A 15,533-nucleotide genomic window follows, 5' to 3' on the forward strand; every position below is an offset into this window, starting at 1 on the left:
AGGGGTCATATGGGGTCCTAAGGGGCTAGACACGTGTTAAGGACCCACACATATGTTCTAACATATGTGTAGCCCCTTAGGACCCCATATGATCCCTAATGACACCATGTGACCCCTTAGGACATGGGGTCATTGATGATTTGATGAAACTATAAAGATCCAGTCAACTACTGAGAGGGGGGGTGAATCAGTAGATAGAAAATAGACTAAACTTTCACCAAATAAACTTTCAACTCTGAATCAACTCACTAAGCTAATCAGTTTAGAAACTAAAACAAAACTGCAACTGCACTATCAAACTTACTGGTTGTCCAATACATTAGTGATACAATGCAACAAATCTTGAAAATTAAATACCATTTGACAAAACCTTAAAACACTTCACTAATACCATTAAAAACATGTTTCAGATCATTTCCGGTCATTCAAAAATATCTATGCAGATTCACGAGTCATTCATATGAACCATATCAAAAACACATCCACAAAATCATTCACCACTTGACACAATGATTTTTCATGTGGAAACCCAAATGGGAAAAACCATGGTGGGGATGAATACCCACAAGTATTTTAAACTCTTCTAAAGTTCACCCTGTTAGGAGCCAAGGTTAGTTAGAAGCTTGTACAATGATATCTTGTTAGGAACAGATCCAGTTAAGGACCACCCGGTTAAGGGATTGACTACAAATACCTTGTTAAAGGAAATGCCTTGTTAAAGGTAACCTCAGTGGAGGATTTCAAATCCAAGATAATGGATCACCTGGTTAGAGGATTTTAACAAAAAGCCTATTAAATCTTACCCGGTTAAGGGATTTAACTGTTGTAATGGTTAGAGAACAACAGGTTCTTGACTGATCTGGAAATAGCACTTCCTTGCTGAAACATATCCTTTACAGTTCCTATCTACCTTGACTTCATTCTGCAGACACACCTCCTGGTTCAACAACAATCACTATCACACTTAACCAAATTCCCAACACTGTTACAAACAATTCATCGACCTTAAAAAACAAATACATTAGGTCGGTAACACAACACAAACCCTACAAATCTCATAGAGATTACAAACACATCGATTTAATCTTGACCGTTAGATTACATGCAATCAACATTACATTCTTCTAGGCATTTACAACTATTCTTGGATCACCGTAGTTTAAATTTGTAACTCATCATGTGTTTGTCACTTCATACTAAGCATTTGATCACTCCCAAGATAAATGGTTATCTCTTTACGGGTCAAATCTATTTCAAAACTCATCACGTGCAACATGCTTATGTGGCATCTTCATCACCGATCATCATTCGATCATAGATCATCACAACCAATCTCCAGACCTCATCGGTTAGGGTTTTGTATCTCAACTGGTTAGGGTTACTAGTTGGTCTTCACTACTTCAATACCAATTTCTTTACTACATCATTATCGCTTGCTATAATTGCTTCACTACCGATTGTTATTGACATCAATGACAACACTACGAAATTTCTCTAGTGCAATCTTCATGCAATCCCAATAGTCATATGGTGTCTTAAGAGGTATGTTGTACTTAGTATGACTTTAAAAGGAGTCATATCGGATCCTAAGGGTTCAAACATGTGTTATAACACATGTGTGGCGCCGTAAGACCCCATATGACTCCTTAGGACACTATATGACCCTATGTGGTCGTATGGTGTCCTAAGGGGTTTGTTGTACCTACTAGGAGTTTAAATGGGGTCATATAGGATCCTAAAGGGTGACACATGTGTTCTATAACATGTGTTACCCCTTAGGACACCATATGACCCCGTATGACCCCATATGGTGTCCTAAGAGGTATGTTGTACCTACTAGATAAGAGGTATGTTGTACCTACTAGCTAAGAGGTATGTTGTACCTACTAGGACTTTAAAATAGGTCATATAGGGTCCTAAGGGGTCACATATTTTAAAATGCATCCATGGCCCCTTTGGACCCCATATGACTTGATAGAATAGTATATGACCCTATGGCATCATATGGTGTCCTAAAGAGTATGTTGTACCTACTAGGACTTTCAAAGGGGTCATATGGGGTCCTAATGGGTTACACATATTTTATTACACATATGTGACCCCATATGACATTATATGACCCTATGGGGTCATATGGTGTCCTAAGTGGTATGTTGTACCTACTAGTACTTTAAAAGGCATCATATGGGGTCCTAAGGGGTCACACATGTGTGGCCCCTTAGGACTCCATATGACCCCTTATAACACTATATGACCCTATGGGGTCATATGGTGTCCTAAAAGTTATGTTGCACCTAGAGGATGTTAAAAGGGGTCATACATGGGGTCCTAAGGGGTCACGTGTTGAAACACATGTGTGGCCCCTTAGGTCCCCGTATGACCCCTTAGGACACTAAATGATCCTATGGGGTCCTAAGGGGCCATACATGTGTTTTAACACATGTGTAGCCCCTTAGAGCCCCATATGAACCCTAACGACACCATGTGACCCCTTATGACACTAGATGATCTGATGGCATCATATGGGGTCAGTAGGGGGCATTACAGGTCATAAGGGGTCTTAAGAAGTCATTAAAGGTCATAAGGGGTTGTTACAGACATAAGGGGTCATAAATTTTTTTGACATCTCAAACATAATGGTAAAGTTTTATTTATCCCAATGTGGACTAGGTTTTTCTAATGTTGCTTTTAGCTTTGGATCTTTTGTGTTAGGAATTGCATGCAAAAAATATCAATTATATGCAGATAAATATTAAACACAACAATGAAAAATAGAGAAATAATAATAGTGAAGACACAATATTTAACGTGGTTCATCCAATCTCAGGCTACATCCACCAAATAGAGATTCCAATATTATTATCTAGTAAATCAAAACCTATTACAACTAACAATCCCTTGCAACTCAATACCACAGCAAAATGCTAGAAAATTCTCTACAGAAAACCTTAACCCTTAGCCTTTTTATCAAGACATGTCAATTACAAAATTAGGGTTACAACATGTCAACCAATAGAAAAATACCTCTACAGAATAATTAAAGTCTTTTTTGGCCTCGTGGGGCGCTACCCTTGACCCCGCCGGTATCATGATAGGGAGCGTGCCAAGGGCACTGCCCTTGGAGCCTATAAGGGGTACTTCCCCTTGACCCCATCTTGGGGGAATTTCCCCCAAACCCCTATCAAAAAACATGGGGGCAAACCGCGCTAATAGAATTAGGGAAAATGTAACCTTTGAGTCTGATTAGGCTCCATATAACAACATTTTGTCCTTAAATTTAGTTTTTTAACTTCTTTGATTTTAGTTCTTGGAAAATTGATCCTTATGAATTTGGACAATTTGGATCAAAAGGTGATATCCATTTCACTCCAAGATGAACTAAATTTTCCCTTATGCTCACTTTTCTTAGAAAATTGACAAAAAGTTGGAGATTTGATGTTTTGATTGTTTAAATTTGCAACCTCCCAAGCTAGGATGTGAACAAGTGTCTCAATCATATGCGAGGGTAGGTAGGATAGGTTAAGTATAACTAGTGACAACTACCCAAGTACAAATATTAATGCAACCTAAAATATTAAATAATAAATGCCTAAGTTGGACTTAAGGAAGAGTAAATAATATTTACTCCAAAAACCCCCCTTAAGTGCAACTTATGGAGAATAATAATTATGCAAAATACAATATGATATGATAATGCAATATGGGTCCTAGATGTACAAGACCATGTTAGGTACCCATGCACAACTATTCATACAACTAATCTCTCACAAATAGAGAAAGGGAGAAAAACTTATGGGGCAAAATTCCTCTTTAGAAAATAGATAATAAAAATCATGTACAAGTGGGCAACAAAGTAATTTATGGAGGTCTCAACACCAATACCCCCTAAAAACTACATCCATCACAAGATTCCAATAAATATCCCACCAATAAGAGGACAAGAGATAGACCATGTAGCTACCCATAATGAATAATATCCTACAAGAATGGTAAGTGTTTGAAGAAAACAAGATCCAATACTTACAAACTACTTGTCTCCCCTTAGGAAGAACCAAAAGCATGTATAGATGTTGGTATGCTTCCCATGCAATGGAATGGTGCGAAGCCGTGTACTATGTATTGTGATCCCGTTCAAAAAATGTGCACGCCAATATTTGAAGTGGCTGCCAATGAAACTGAGCACAAAATGACACCATTAAAGCATGCCTCCATATTAAGATCGCTTCAAAATACGAACGGACAAATGGAAATAAATCCTCCTAATCAATGCAAGGAGGGCACCGACTTGAAGGTGAAAACTTGTCCTTAAAATAACACGAAGCCGATAACATATTAATTAGCCAGATTTACAAAAACAATATGGGCTTAACTTAAGCAATTATTACCGCCTATCAAATGCCAAATATTAACATGATTATAAATCGTAGACCCCCTTAAAGAGAATACAACAGAATGATAATCAAAATAACAAAGAACTGAGATCTGCTTGAAACAATTACATTGCTGAAAAAAGCTAGGACTTCAATAGGGCTGGTGAAGGGGCTCAATTGGAAACAAATATAAATCAAATGACTGTGTATCATGTTGGAGTTGGCAACCTTTCAAGCCAAGATCCTCATTGCAATCAACTTCCATAGAAAAAGAGATATTATATTTCATCAAGAAATGATAAATGATATATTGCTAAGATGGTCTACAAATGTAAGTAGCCTTGCTTAAATAGGTAAAAGCGGGAGATGAGAGAACATAGGATGTGAATAAGTGTCTCAATCATTTGCGAGGTTAGATAGGTTAGGGAAAGTACAACTAGTGACAACTACCTAGGTACAAATATTAATGTAAACTAAAATATAAAATAAGAAATATCTAAGTTGTGCTTAAGCAAGAGTAAATAATATATAGTCCAACACTAATATCATGTTGCAATTTATAGTTAATTCCACAACTCTTAAAAATCACTTGCAACCAACAAATCTCTCACTTATAAGGAGAAGAGGGCATGATCAAGTGCTTTGCAACCTTGTGAGAGTATAGAATCAAGAGAGCATCTAATATTGAGATTTACATGAATGACATGGATAAACTTGGAATGATTTTCTATAAAAGCATAAAGATAAAACACTAGATATAAAAAAGTAATTATTGATTTATTAATCAATTACTAAGGTAAATAGATAATTACTCCAACAAGAATTACTTATATGGAATAAAACTTTTAATTGATATAGACTAGTGGGTGACGATACTAAATTTCGGTAGCCAATTGTCAATATATTTCACTTATTATGAATCAATGTAATGGGGTATTTTTTTTAAATGTTGTTGATGGTGTATTAATACAGTCTTTGTCTATAGCTTTGTTAGTGTTAGAATATTTCCATTTCTAGTTCATCTTCTAACATGTCTTTGCATAGGTAGATTTCCATTCTAACTCATAGTTACTTAATTGCATACCTACATTCTAGGAAGTAGTTTCTATACTAGTTATCTTTCATTAAAATATAAATTGAATCTTATATTATAGATTTATTATGGAAATTAATAGAATATGTCTTTGCCTATATCTTTGTCAATTTATCACATAAATTCATTGTTTTTTCATGTTATATGGCATGTAATTGCTTAACTCTAATCACCCAACCTTACCATCATTCTATCAAGAAGATCTTATCAACCTAGCATAGTATTAGAGTAGTTTATATCTCAATTGGAATTGGTTTAGTAATTAAAATTTTCTTTAAAATATTTTATGTAATTTGTATTTTGGCTACTATTTTTTCAGGCATGAGACTAAAGTCTCCATGCTATCATAAGTTATCATAGACTTGAGATCATTTCTCATTTTTATGGATTGGTGCATCTTAGTAGCTAGTTTTCTACTTTACCTACTTCTTGCAACCAGTTGCATAAAGGTTTATGGAGGTGTAAACATAGAAAAACTTGTTTCATAATACAAAATCCACATTAAAAGGAGATCTAGAAAGGGTTTAAGAGGTCAATCAATTGTCTAAAGGAGACAAGTTTTTTCTATGGTGTGTTATTTTATTTTTAGAAAAGTTTGCCTTTATCTACCTATTTACTATTTCACCTTCTACTTGTCTCTAGTTTAGGTTGTGAGACATGTATGTAGACTTTTTTAACCAACCAACTAGGTGCATGGATAGATTATTTAAATCTTTGCACGTTTGTGATATGTGTGGAAAATGAGGTCCTAGTACTATGGTTGCAAGCTAAGATCTGAAATATCCATGGGATATAATTGGAACATGAATAGGTTTATCTATAGATCTAATAAGAGAGTTGAAGATTGTGATCTGGTTCCTTTCTTGCAATAAAATTGATATTGTGAAGTGTGTGAGATCTAGGGTTTAATAATAGAAAAATGATAGTTTTTAGCATTAAAAAAAAATTATAGAAAGAAAAGTAAATATATTAAGAAAAATCTAAAGAGGAGACACAAAGACAAAATTATATTTAAAAAACTAAAGAGAAATGTACTAGACATGAGTGATTGATGCCCTAATTTGAAGGTTCTCAAAATTGATATATAAGAGTAGACATGCAATCACGAGGTCTTGGATATATATCCCCTAAATATAAAATAAAAAATAGTTAGATAGGAGTGTTGGGCACACTAGTCTAGGTGTTTTTGTTAGTTCAAAGGTCGATGCAACCTATGATAGTCCTTTTTGTGCTTGTGTACAACTTTCATTATTGGATCTAAACATGCACAAAAAAAAAGGGAAGAAGGTTCGAGCTATATAGGGGTTTGCCTAAGTCAAAACCTATGTTGGTATTCCCACCTCTAAAATAGTTAGGATGAGTGAGAAAGTGTTTCTGTAGAAGGATAAAGGCTAAATAATAGTATAAATGCTCAATTGAAAAATATTGCCTCAAAGAACCCCCTAGTATAAAGTCTCACACAGGGTTTGATGTTGCTATAACATGTTAGTGCACAATTTCCTCATGTAGAAGTGCAATCTATTTGATCATTATTGTTCTAAAAAAGTTATTTTTTCGAATGCTTTAATTCTTAAATGTAGATCTATAATCAAATTTCTTGAATATGCTTGATTGAACTTGATTTAGGATACTTAGATCACTTGGAGTTTAAAATGAGAGAGGGAGTTGTATTTACATGTATCTTACACATTTAAAATTTTACTTTTTTGGGAACATAAAAAATAGTGGGAAAATTTCTACTATAGCACATCTGAGATTCATCTTTTAAAATTGAAGTCCAAGTTTCCTACATAGGGGTGCACCCAATGCCCTAGTTGTAGAAAATTAATCTATTAAAAGGTTCTAAATAGAGGAATGTGCCAAATTTACAAAAAATAGTTCCAAAATTAAACACAAAAATATGATACAACCAATAAAGTGGGTCCAAACCAAGTGTGAAATTATAATGGGATACAATTTATGATGATACTATATTCTACACTTATTTTAGTAGGAGTATGAATTTATTGTCATAGCCTTGATAAAATATGAAGAATCCAAAGATTCTTTCATCACAATATTGAAGAGACAAAATGACTCCAAACTTCACAAGGTAGCAGCCCTCAAGTCTTAAGATCTTATCAATCTTTATCAAGATAAAATTCTAGCACAAAGTGAGCAATGTGATCAACATTTGTAACACATGGACCATACAAAACTCAAAATTTTGACATCTAAGACTAGTAAGATCTGTAGTGGATGAAAATAGAATCAAATAATATTAGGATATAAACTCAACTTAATACAAATATTGAAATACAAAAGCATCTAGAGGAGTGATCGTCATTGACAAAAGAGAGTCAAGGAATACTTATAAGATTTCTATTCCTTTTCTGCTATAGAAATGGATATGTAAAGTATGAGATAATGCAAGATTACAAAGGAAGTACAAAAAGAAATGAACACAAAGGTAATGTAGCAAACTAACAGAGAACTGAATTAAGACAACGAACATAGAACTAAAAGGAGGGTCTAACTGTGCACCTTTAGGTGAAATATGAGGCTGAAGTGATAGGGCCTGGGCATTTGGCACCCTGGTCTATTGAGCTACGAATCAAGAGTCTCGATCTTGATAAAATCTGAGCATCAACCCTACAATCTGGAGTTGAACTAGTGCCTCGGTCCTTAAGAGCCAGGTTGAATTTTTAAAAATGAACCTGTACCTACTTCCTGAGGCTTCCCAAAGTCTTCCGGCTCTGTCAGACGCTCGTAGCTACACACGAGAAAAAAAGGGGTTGTAGGTAGATTTTTTCTTAAGCCAAACCTCAGGTTTGGATTTAACTATAATTGAATTTACTTGAATTGAATTTAAAAAACTTCTTGAAATGCTTGAATGTAGATAATTATATCTTCGATAGATGATGGAATGTTCTTAAGGTAAATCAATCAACTCATCCATGAATAAGGCAAACTGTGTCACTGGTTTCGGATCGTACCTCCCTTTGAGGCTCAACTCCATTGCAATTATGTTTCTCACTACCGAATCTAACTCCGGCGTTACCCTCATTTGTGGTAAATAAAGCGCCGATGTTTTACCAGCATACCTTCTGCATTTAAAGGCTTGATATTTTCTCTCGGCTATTGTACATTTTACTGCGCGGATGTTTACTCCCATGCGGCTAAGTTCCCATGCTGTTGGCAGCTTCAAATAAGAGAGGGCTCTTGTTTGAGGTAAAGTGCAAGCACGGATTACACCAACGTCCACGGCGATGGCCAGATGGAGCCGGTGATTGTTCCGTTTCTGGATGCCAGTAAGCTTCTAAATCCAGGCCAACCATGCTCTGGTAGAATACTTCCACGACATGAATACACATGTTGCATCGATATCTATACCACAAAAAAGGTCTATGTCTTACCGCACTACAAAGCACCACATGCATTAAGTCTTCCAGCTTTGTGTTTTCACCTTTCGAAGAAGAATATTTATCGAATGTAGATGATAATATTTTCAATAGGTGATGGAATTAGAAAGCTTGAAATGTTTGAAGATAGATGATTATACTTTCAATAGGTGATGGAATGTTCTTAGAATATTCTAAACTAGGGTTATTTCTTATGTTCTATTATTTTTTTTGGATATTGCATGCACTGAACCTTCCTTATTTGGGTCAATGATAGATTTAATTCTATAGTCAGATTTTTCATTAATTTTAAGGTTATTAGCATATCAAGATAGATATTTTTTTATCTTTATGTAGTGATGTGCATTTGAAAAACTATTATTAGAACCTCTATTTTTTTTCATGAAGTAAGGTATAATAGTCATGAACATTTCATATCGTTGTTACTTCCAATTACAACAAGGTTTGTTTGAGTCACCTCTAATTCATTTACTATTATGTATAATATTCTAAATAATTGTCCTATCTATAGAAGAATCTTGAGTTGCATTTATCCTTGTGCCCCATGATATCATGTTGACTTTAGAGTTTAATTCTCTTCCTTATTGAAATTATTATCATAATACATAAACTTCCTTTCTATTTTTCTTTCTTTATATAAATTTTGTTTCGAGTTGCCTACTTGATTCCTCCTTTTCATTGGAGCTCATTTGTAATAGAGATTTTACTACTTCTATTACAAGGTTTTTTCTTTTAGGGGACTACCTGCATCTAATTTACTTGTACCTCAATATAATTCCTCTTTCTCCCACTTCCTACTTACTCTTCTAGTCTTATTTCACCTATTAGGAGTGGAGTGCTTCCATTAGCATCCCATAGTCATTATAAGAGCCTCACTATTTTTTTATAGATCATTTCTTTGTAGTTTATTTTTTGAGAGGCTTGGATTATCAAGGATGGGGGTCTTAATTTTATTTTCCTTTTATCAATTCATAGTTTTCTTCTTATTTCTCTCTAGCATCTTTCTTTGTCTTTTTACAAACATATTCTCTCAAGGTTGAAAATATTTTTATTATCATATATGTTGGATATAATAGAAGTACCTAGGTTATGGTTTTGAATGGTTCATATGGTGTCTTGTATGGTAGTATAGTATGAAAAGGTGTATAGTTGTGATAGTATAAAAAATTATATGGGATGTATTTCATATTAACCATAAGAACAATAAAATTTTCAAACTTTATGACAATCTATATAGTTACTCTATCTTGATCTTGTAATTTTATAGATAAAACACATCAAACAATGATTCTACCAATATTGACAAATGGTATCTTGGGTTAACCATCCTAGTGATTTTATTTTTTGTTTCATCTCCAAATTTATCAAGTGATAATTTAATTAGGAAGAATAGAGAAAAAATTAATGAACCACAACTATTCTCCGTCATGACCCCTTCTTTTTAATATGTGTATGTGTGCACGCGCGTATATATGTATGTACGTATGTATGTACATGCATACATACATACATACATATACATGTGTGTGTGTGTGTAATATATATATAATTTTCTACTGTTCTACATTATATAATTGAATTCAAGCTTTGTCTAAGTATTCAAGATTGTTATTAATTACCTTCATTTGAATCTGAATGAAACTTTGCAAGTTGTTTCGTAATTCCCTTTCATACTATTTTTCAAAATTTATCAACATAATTATATGATATAATCCTACATAGATCAATCATCGTATTATTATTATTCATAATGCATTCATTTATCTTTTAATAACCTGATTTCTTGTGACATATCAATTTCTTCCCAATTTATTCTTAAATTTCTTCTCCTTTAAAAGAACTCTTTAACTTATTAAATTATAAATCAAAATTAGCATATTTCACAGCCTTTATTTAAGAACAGTAATAATTAAAAATCAAAGAAAATAAATATAAAATATTTTTAAAAAAAGAAAATAAAAATAACACCTTAACAATATTATTGTACCTATACAACTGTGCGGCATAAATTTTGTTTTTAATAAAAATGCCGTAAATATAATTTTATATTGCAGTAAATGGGCTAAATATGTTTGTATCGAAATATTGTACATAATGTAAATTTGAATCACCATCTTTTCCTGGAATGAATACGTTAAGAGTATTTTCCTTTTTGGGGGGTTGTTTTTTCTATGAAGCTTTTTCTGTCGAGATGCTAAAAACGAAATATTTTCTATGTACGTTAACCATAAAATTCAAAGCATTTGACTATCTATCCCATTAAAGAGTGATTTTTAGCTTTATGTGTTGCTATACTCTACAGGTTGTTAAGGTACGGTGTTTCTTTAATCAAAGCTATGCCCACTGCTCACTCGCAGACCCTAAAAACTAGGCTTTTGGAAGGACTAAGCACTTTGTGAAATCAAAGGTTTGACAATTTGGCTTAAATATTTGACAATGGCGTTCAATCTTTGTTTAGTCATAGAACACTGATACTAGATTTGGTTTCTATGAAAAGATGAAAACATGTGAAAGGTAACAGAATTCCTTAAATAAAAATTGTTAAGAGTAAAGTCAAAGGGAGTAATGTTAATAGAGTTTCTCTTAAGGTATGATTTCTGTTTAAGTATGATATTCTTGATCTGTTAAATAATCACAAGTTTCTTTTCCATTTATATACTAGTGAGAAATAATTGTTTCCTTTTATAGAGTCAAAAGTTATATTTGATTTTTGAATTAAGTTTTTACAAATAATCAATATATAATATCGATATCAAATTGTATGTTATCCTATTCTCCATGAATTAGTGTTTTCGATAGTAATATAAGTTGTGATATTTGTACAGTAGACACATATTTAATAAGTAACAATCCTTACAAACTGATCAGTCCACCTAACACTCACCATGATAATACTAATCAAGCTCATATTTACTTAATCATAAAATTTAACCTAGAAGTTCAGATGCAAATTATATATAGATGTTTATCGTATCCCAAACCATTGCAACCAGTGAAGAATACCGCTAGCCATCGGTATGGGTAGACGTCCACGCCGTCCACGCCGTTCAGAAAACGCAGGCCCTAACCCTAATCGTCGAGGCTGGACTGCCGAAGAAGATATGCTTTTGGCTCAATGCGTCACAATCCATGGCGAGACTGGTTGGACATCCATTTCTCAAAAAGCAGGTAAACGAATGCACCAATCCTTTGATATCTTTTAAAATGTCCTACTGTTCGTATTCTTTGAACGGAAACTTTTTTCTTTTTAAGGTCTGATGAGATCCGGGAAGAGCTGTAGATTACGGTGGCTGAACTATCTTCGTCCTGATATCAAGCACGGAAACATTTCATCCGATGAAGAGGAACTTATCATTAGAATGCATGGGCTCCTTGGCAATAGGTAGCACCACAAATGCTTAGATTCACACAGTCATTTGTGATCTGTAACTTTAAAATGTTAAAGATTCAAAATTGACTGATTTTCTAGACTTAATATATGACTTAGTGTGTACTTTAAGACTGGCCGTCATTTACATTTGAGAAATAATGAATTCTAATTCTTGTAAGTGTGGCATTTCGTATATGCAGGTGGTCGCTGATAGCAGGTCGACTTCCCGGTCGGACGGACAACGAAATCAAGAATTACTGGCACACTCATCTCGCCAAGAAGAACCTGTCAAATAAAAACGTTGGTGAGAAACAAAAAACAAAGGAAAAGCATGCTCTACCTGCAGCTGATGGTTTGTTGAAAGTCAGTCCAGTTAAAACAAAAGCGCTGAGAATATCAAAGGGTTTGAAGACATATGTAGGCAGTGGAAGTTCAAATCATCAAACTACTGATCGAGCAAAAGCAGGGAACGCCTCCAATACTGAAGAGTTCAATTTACCGCTAGAAGAATTCATGAAAGACCGTGATTTCGATATTACAGACTGCCGAATGCTGCAACAACTGGGATCTCCGTCTGTGGAAATTAATGGTCAGTTTTCTCCAGAAGATTTCAGACTCGATGCGTTTCAGGGAGGTCCTGGTAATTATTTGGATATGTATTCTCTCTATTATAACATGGATCAATTTGAAAATTTTGCAGAAGCTGACTATTACAAAATGGAAGGAATCTATGATAGTAAGCAGGATAATGGTTCGGTGGATGAATTGCAATATTTACAGCTGTAAGATTTTACACAGTTTTCATAAAAAGGATCACAGCTGATGTGATCGTGTTTATTGATCTGGCTTCGCCTGTTTGATGTTTAGAAGTCTGCATTAGACATTTCCTGTGTTCCTTTCTCTGAGTTAGATCTTTCATTCAATAATATGGATCCCATTCATGATTGGAAAGTTTGGATTTTCCAGTAGAAGGAATGCTAATTCATTACGATCAAAATGCAATACGACTTGTGCGATAATGATTAATGCTGACCGATCTCCCAAACAAAGCTGATAACTTTAATTTGACTGTGGTATGAAAAGGTACATATCTGTCTAATGCAACCTTTGAGATTCCGAAATTACAACGACAAAAAGAATTTTGTTTTGTGCATTCATTTCAAAACTTAACTATTTCGGTCGACTGGGTGACTAGCCGATCACATGCCGATATATTTGTTGCCATATTTGATTACATATGCTGTCGCCACCCATCTTTTGCGAGACAGAGATTAAAAATTAAAAACTACTTTAAAAAATAACTTTTGAAAAAAAAAATAGATTAACAAAAGTGGATGGAAGAAATCACAATCTCAAAGTAACAAAATGCAATAACATGTAGCTCTTGGTAAAAACTAAATTAAAGCATTGATAGGAGGATGAGGATCTCAATCATCTGATTTTCTTAAATATTAGAAGGTTCTAGAAGATAAACAAGAGGCTCTCAATTAGCAGTGTCACAATCATTTTTTTTAATCTTTATTTAAATGCTAAGTGTCAAGCACATGTTATATGAAAGGATCAAGGTCAAAGAATTTGACCCTATTTAGCCAACCAGCAAACCCATGTCTAGTAGCTTGGGGAGCAATGGAGTGGTAGTAGGGGTGATAAGACCATTCTCTCGTAGACTAGTACACAGTTCTTCTTACTACTGCTAGTATGTGTGAGAATATGCATCACATTCACCACAAACAAAGCATCTATGCCCCCAATGAAGTCCATGATGCAAAGAATAGTCTCAAGTACTCGTTGGTGCTAGATGGACTCTAGCAATAATGACCAAGCCATTACTGAATGAAATAAGAGAACCTTAAGGTGTGTTACTTTAAGCACAACCTTGTTGTCTCTCACCTAAATCTGCATAAAAACATAAGAATGAATTAGGCTAAGAGGATTTGTTTGGTGGATGGAAGGAAGACCCTAGATGGATTGAGGCATGAGAACACCTTCTTTGCACTCATTCCATGAAAAATGTGATAGCAAGGATGCTAGAAACACTAGAAGAAGAGAAGTGGGGATACCATAGAAGGAGGTTGTAGAGTTACTCAATAAATACCCTGACATTATGTCAAACAATTCTAGAAAGACTCCCACTAGTATATAGTATAAAAATTCATAGAGAAATTAAATATGAGTGACTTTTCCCAACAAAGAAGTAGACCAAATGACTCCAGTAGAGAATGTGAAACTGAGTAGACAAGTACATGGGTTTTTTGAGAAACAGTTGATCTAGGGAGGCTAAGTCCATGCGCAGTACTCACTATCTTAGCACAAAAGAGAGATGGAGAATGGAGGATGTGTACTAACCCAAGATCCATCAACAAGATCATGATTAAGTAACAATTTCCTTTGTTAAGGATGAATGATATAATCAATTATTTGAGTGGTGCACAATACTACACCAAAATTAATCTAAAGAGTGTATACTGGATTAGATTAGGATGTAAGAGGGTGATGAGTATAAGACTACATTCAAAACCAATTAAATATTGTATGACTGGTTGGTCATGTCTTTAGGACTTACCAACTTACCTAACACATTCATACAACTAATTAACAAATTACTAAAAGAGTTTCTAGGTAAGTTTCTCATTGTTTTATCTAGATGACATTCCGATTTTTAGAAAGACAAAAGAAGAACATATCTAACACTTCAGACAAGTGTCCCAGTTATTGAGGAAAGAGAAGTTGCTAATCAACAATAACAAATATAGTTTAATGAAGATATAATTAGTTTATTTTGGATTTTTAATATTTGTGGAGGGGTTGAAAATGAATCTGGATAAGGTGAGAGAAATTGTAGAATGACCTACACTAATCAACATTGGGGAGGTAAGATCTTTTCATGGATTGGCATGTTTTTACCTGAAAGTTTATTAGATTTTTTGTGCAAACTATGCTGACCAAATATGGAGGCAATGAGGGTTGATTGAATGTAGTTCAAGTAAATTTTTGGAGCATAGAGAAGATTTGAGTTGTTGAAGCTATAGGTGATGGAACAATTGATACTATCCTTATGAAATTTCAACAATCTTTCAAGTAGATTATGATGCCAATGACAGTGCCATAGGAGAAGTATTTAGCCAGGAAGGAAGGACCATAACTTATTTGAGTGAAGAGTTGAATGATTTTTTGAGAAGGTACTTGGTGTATGGTTAGGAGTTCCATTCCATAATTCAAGCATTGAAGAAATGGATACACTATTTGATATTGAAAGAGTTTCTATTGTATATAGACCATCAAGAACTTTAGTACCTAAA

General features: G+C 34.1%; 1 protein-coding gene across 1 annotated transcript; it reads left to right on the plus strand.

Annotated features, from left to right (window-relative positions):
- The first annotated feature begins 11,881 nt into the window (after positions 1–11,881).
- On the plus strand, positions 11,882–13,020 carry LOC131074759 (transcription factor MYB1-like). Its single transcript, XM_058011435.2, has 3 exons — positions 11,882–12,032; positions 12,117–12,246; positions 12,435–13,020. The coding sequence occupies exons 1-3, from the start codon at positions 11,882–11,884 to the stop codon at positions 13,018–13,020; spliced, it is 867 nt and encodes a 288-aa protein (XP_057867418.2).
- Positions 13,021–15,533: the final 2,513 nt, after the last annotated feature.

The sequence above is a fragment of the Cryptomeria japonica genome, chromosome 7 (genome assembly GCF_030272615.1).
Source record: "Cryptomeria japonica chromosome 7, Sugi_1.0, whole genome shotgun sequence".
NCBI classification, from domain to species: Eukaryota; Viridiplantae; Streptophyta; class Pinopsida; order Cupressales; family Cupressaceae; genus Cryptomeria; species Cryptomeria japonica.